The following is a 5,178-nucleotide window of genomic DNA, read 5'->3' as shown; positions in this document are numbered from 1 at the left end:
GATAGAATTTAATGCATGTTCTATCCGAATTTCTAACGGAATTTTTACCAGGGAGATCAATGGCCGCGTTCAGCAGACACAACTGTTGAGTGAGCGATCAGTATGATTGGTTAATACTTTTAGATCCAGCCAGTCACGTTAAGAAATCATTGAGCGCTCACTCAACAGTTGTGTCTGCTGAACGCGGCCATTAGTCCCAGTCTACAATAGAGATTTAAGCCCTAAGCCTTAAGAAATTGACTAATCACAGTCGCGCATTCTACTCATACTTGACCGTGATTGGCCAATTTCTTAAAGCTTAGGGCTTAAATCATCTATTGTAGACTGGGACTTACTTAACATGATTGGCTGGATCTAAAAGTATTAACCAATCCGTACTGAGCGCTCACTCAACAGTTGTCTGCTGAACGCGGCCATTGGTAGCGTTCAGCAGACACAACTGTTGAGTGAGCGCTCAATGATTTCTTAACATGATTGGCTGGATCTAAAAGTATTAACCAATCATACTGAGCGCTCACTCAACAGTTGTGTCTGCTGAACGCGGCCATTGTGTCAAATAGTGCATATGAACTGATCAGCCAATGACTAAACCATATAGCGCTAATCATATTTATATATTACAGAGAAAAGAATATTTTAATCTTAAATGAAAAATTCTAAAATCTAGAATAAAATGATGGTATGTATCGTCCTTTGTCGAATATCGTGGTGCAAACTTTGTACGTTGTAAAACTGAGGGAAAATTAAATCTAAACGCAAAAATATGTAAACTTAAATTTATACAAATTACTCTTATCTCAATATAGTAAGTCAATCTTTTTATGCGATAGAGGAGAATAAGAATTATAGATTTTATTTTCATATTGTCTTATTTTTATACTGAGCGAGGTTGCGAGAAATAGAAATGCGTCAAGAATATTTTTTGTCTCAGTAACAGAAATCTTTTCTAAGGATGTATGTACATATGGATGAGGTCCGTTTTCCCTGCCGATTGGACACAAATACTCACAGCAATCAATGCTTAAGGTTTTTCATTAGACCAGATACAATTAATCAATCACGCATTTTCATGCGCTACACATATTTGCTGCATCTTTTCTATTTACAAAATTGAAGCATTATAATTATAATTCTGATTGTTCAAATGTTTTCTGTATTACATGATACATAAAAATTTAAAAATGGAATTCTGTCTCGAATTCTGTTGCGAATTATAGATCGTGTAAAGTGGGCTTAATAAAATATTGTTGACTACAAAATTACAAGAGCATAATAAATGTAAGAATATTGCACATTTTAACATGTATGTCTGTTGCATGAAAATGACAAGAAACTACCGCTAAAGTTACCATGTCGTCAAATTTTACGTCTGCTTGAGTATTGACCACATCAAACAATTTATCCACTGAGCTCTTTAGTCGTCTAATAATTTGGTCACCTTCAGAACACACGTTGTTTTCACTCAGGTCTTTTACTTCAAACGACAATGCTACGACTTCCAAAAATTCCTTACTAATATCCATACTTTCAGCGTTCTCAGAGGGCGGCTTCGCTTCTGTACAGACAGCACAAGTTTCCATTAAAAGATTATTATACGAAACTCTTTTACGATCCACTTTATTTTTATGACTTACCAAGTTGGAGGGATTTGCGTCTTCTTTCCATTGTTTGTATAAGAAACTCGTTCATTATTGCTCGATATTGATACAAAGACAATTTTCGAGATAAATTTAGAAAAGCGTGTTCTGACGTGTCGCGAGTGATCGAGTGTTCTAAAGCTTAGGTAGGGGACTTACCAGGACACGTGTTTTGTGCGAGACTGGGAGGGACCGAAGGTTTCAACCACAGACTTCTGTATGTTACTAGACTGCTACATTCGAAAAGTGAGGCAAGAATTCCGCCATGTCTTGTTAGGTAAATAAAGTGGAATGTGTGCGTCGGTGTGTCACTGATAGTCGATGCACATATACTACTTTATTTACTTAATAGGACATAGCGGAACTCTTGCCCCACTTTTCAGCTCGAAGGTAGCAGGTACCGTTCAAAATCATCAAGGGCTGTGCTGAACACAGTAATATAATTTACAAAATATGAATAGTATTGATAAAATGCAGCAAAAAATTATTATAAAATTTGCTCGAATTTAGTGGTGTAATTTTGAAATTGCGTGTCAATATGTTTGAATTCAATGCGATTGATATCAATAATTTAATTATTTTATAATTATCTAAAATTCCTCTTATAGATGAAAGTCCTTTATTATGGGATAGGTTTCTAATACGAGATAGAGCAAGTTTTCAGCGTCCAAATTCAATCGCGAATCTTTTTTCGCTACGATTACACAATCCAACAACGAATTTTCTACTAAACAGACTTCGCTCAAAGGGCAATAAATTCATGATGGAATCAACCGATGACGCCTATTAATTTAACAGAAACATCGCTATCTCATATTAGAATCCTATCTCATAATAAAGGACCTTCCTCTATTGATATGAAAGCTGACATAGCAAAAAATATTGGTTCAACTAGAAGCTGAAACATTTCTCACTCGCTAATACTTGATGTATTGTCAAGATAAATTTCAATTTTAAATCAGTGAAGGAACTCTCAGAGGGAGCAAGCAGAGACAAAACGTGTAAAGCACAAAGCAAGCAGATAAGATTTTCTACCCAGCAGTTAGAAAATTCAGGGAGTTTGTTAGTATACCTCAAATCCTATTAATATTTGATCAATTCTCTGCAAGACGCGTTTCAGAAAGTTTTAATTATACATTCCGCGTTGTAAACGAACATAAACGTTCAATCTCTCTTTTCCAGTTGTAACTATATAAAAGTGATATTGATGTTCCTGCTCGACACTATCCGAGCAAGATTAGTTTTTTCTTTCAAGTTAACAGTAATGCATTTTACTTTGGAATCAAACATGCTGCTAGGAGAATGGTAAAAAAAAAAGGTAATTAATATATTCTTAGTTTGTTGTCAATGCACTTAATTTTACAAAATGTATTTGTCTTCAAATTGTTAAACAAACAGAAATTACTTAAAAATTCAAATTGTTCGTCCAATATTTTTCTCACACAGTTCTACAAGCATTGCTAACTTTTGCAATTTGGCCGTTTATGTGTAACATTGCATATTATGTAAATGATTATTAATTAAATTACAAGAGTGTACTAATTGTAAATACAATAGCGTTAAATGTTTTTGCACGTATGTCTGTCCTATAAAAACGTTTAGAAACATGGCTCATTCAAGAATTGTATGATAATTCATCTGAATAGTATTCCCCAATGTAAAGTCACAAATGCGAGACATACAGATTTGAAAAGAAAAGAGCTAAATTTGTTGAAAAATCTAAACTACACTAAAATATAAATTAATATTTTCTGCGATCAGTTTCATATATCGATCAGACTTTGTTGATACCTCTTTAAATGTTTCGTCATAATATGCTTCTTCGAGCATTAAATTTACAATCGTAGAACACGAAGCCACAATTTCGTACCACACCTGTTTATAAATTTGTAATTCTGTCTTTGTATCAACTGTTTCATTGAATTTCCGACGGACGTCCTCCAAACATTCCACTCGTCGTTTATGCAGTTTTATCTTCTTATCATATTGTTCTTCAAAACCCGCTAAATATTTGTACGTTTCCGAAATTTTAAGTATTATTTTTGTGTGAGTCTCAATGTCAGTGTCTGCAACAAAATATTCCTTTGCCGAATCAAGGCATCTCAAAGTTTTTATAAAAACCGATTTGGCATCAGTATGATTTAATATACATGTTTCTGTGATCTGAATTGTTATGCATTCTAATACTTGTTCTAGGTCAGAAAATATTAAATCTGGCTTCTCGGATTCTATGTTCAATAGCGACAAAACATCTTCTATCTCATCAGACTTGTTTTCTTTATTATGCGAGAACTTTTTCATCCAGTAACGTAAAAGAGAAACTCCGTAGGAACCCCAAAATTTATTACTCATGGCACAGACATAATCATAACTTTCGTGCAAGTCGTTAAACCGTTCTCTCTCTCTTTCCTCTATCTTACTCAATCTATCTTCAAAAAATTTGTATATCACGTAATCTGCAAGAGCGATGTGATTTTTTGCTTCACTGAAACGACCGTTTGCCAGGAAGTATCTAGACAGCTCAAATAACATTAGTGCCCAATTAACGTATTTTTCATCAAATTGTGTTCCATTGGATATCATATCTGTCAATCGGATATTTAATGTGGTATGCAAATATTTTACAAATGCGTGCTTATTTTTCGGATTTGCAAGGTAATCAAGTGCATGGTCCTGTAAGGTTGTATAATGTAAATTGTGCAACATAATCCTAGGATTTGATTCTTCTTCTTTAATGCCAATAACACTCGCCAAGTTGATAGGATCAGGATACCAATTACTATTACTCCTTGTTACGTATTTAACATAAAGGTCTAATGCTATATCTAACAATTTAGGAGTATCCTGTTGCTCCAATTTTCCACAAGCTAAATTCAATTCGTTGAGAGCACTTATAGATATCAATATAGCTTTACGGTTCAGCATTTTTCCTTCCAACAATAGCAAAGTTCTTGAAAAGGATCTTACGGCGCCCTCAAGATTGTCACGGTTTGTTAAAGCGGCATTTCCTAAACCTATGTTGTGATAAGCTGTCGCTAGAGCAATAATGTCGTCAAAATTCGTGTCCGTTAAAACGTCAATTACATTATGATACAACACATCTACTCTCTCCTCTATCGTTCCGAGTTTCTTTTTCTTCTTAGACTGCATTCCGGGTTTAGAAAGTTTCGTGTCATAGATCAGGCTCTTTGCTTCAAACGACAATTCTAGGATGTGCAAAAATTTCTTACTAATATTCATGGAGTTAGCGGACTCGGGCGATACAGGTTCTGTATAAACAGCAAGGATTAACAGGTTACAAAATCAATGGACGTCTTACGATCTTATGGATTTTAATTATTTCTATACATTACCGAATTCAACGAATGCGCGTCTTTCTGCCATTATTTGCTTGAGGAACGCGAACATTGTTGCTTGATGATACAAGGACAAGTTTTAGTATGAATTCACGAACCCACGTTACGACCTGCAAGTTCAAACGCTCTCTAATTCTAACTACCTAGGGGATTTCCGCATACACGTGCTATGCACAAGAAGTGGA

At 34.8% G+C, this 5,178-nt stretch overlaps 2 protein-coding genes across 4 annotated transcripts; both read right to left on the bottom strand.

Annotated features, from left to right (window-relative positions):
- Nucleotides 1–1,187: 1,187 nt before the first annotated feature.
- LOC105562465 lies at nt 1,188–2,036 on the bottom strand. Of its 2 annotated transcripts, XM_012013328.1 has the most exons (3): nt 1,797–2,036; nt 1,635–1,694; nt 1,188–1,555 (listed from the first exon to the last, which is right to left on the bottom strand). In XM_012013328.1, exons 2-3 carry the CDS (start codon nt 1,687–1,689, stop codon nt 1,260–1,262), a joined length of 351 nt encoding a protein of 116 aa, XP_011868718.1. In that variant the 5' UTR covers nt 1,690–1,694; nt 1,797–2,036; the 3' UTR covers nt 1,188–1,259. The 2 variants fall into 2 exon arrangements, with proteins under 2 accessions (XP_011868718.1, XP_011868717.1); XM_012013327.1 differs by having other exon boundaries at nt 1,635–2,036.
- A 673-nt stretch (nt 2,037–2,709) lies between these two features.
- LOC105562463 (protein KBP homolog) lies at nt 2,710–5,172 on the bottom strand. 2 transcript variants are annotated; one of them, XM_012013326.1, is made up of 3 exons: nt 4,991–5,172; nt 3,825–4,906; nt 3,584–3,703 (listed from the first exon to the last, which is right to left on the bottom strand). In XM_012013326.1, exons 1-3 carry the CDS (start codon nt 5,043–5,045, stop codon nt 3,674–3,676), a joined length of 1,167 nt encoding a protein of 388 aa, XP_011868716.1. In that variant the 5' UTR covers nt 5,046–5,172; the 3' UTR covers nt 3,584–3,673. The 2 variants fall into 2 exon arrangements, with proteins under 2 accessions (XP_011868715.1, XP_011868716.1); XM_012013325.1 differs by having other exon boundaries at nt 2,710–4,906.
- Nucleotides 5,173–5,178: the final 6 nt, after the last annotated feature.

The sequence above is a fragment of the Vollenhovia emeryi genome, unplaced genomic scaffold (genome assembly GCF_000949405.1).
Source record: "Vollenhovia emeryi isolate VEMERY1.0 unplaced genomic scaffold, V.emery_V1.0 DF939187.1, whole genome shotgun sequence".
Taxonomy (NCBI): Eukaryota; Metazoa; Arthropoda; class Insecta; order Hymenoptera; family Formicidae; genus Vollenhovia; species Vollenhovia emeryi.
This window is presented reverse-complemented; position numbering and strand designations above follow the sequence as displayed.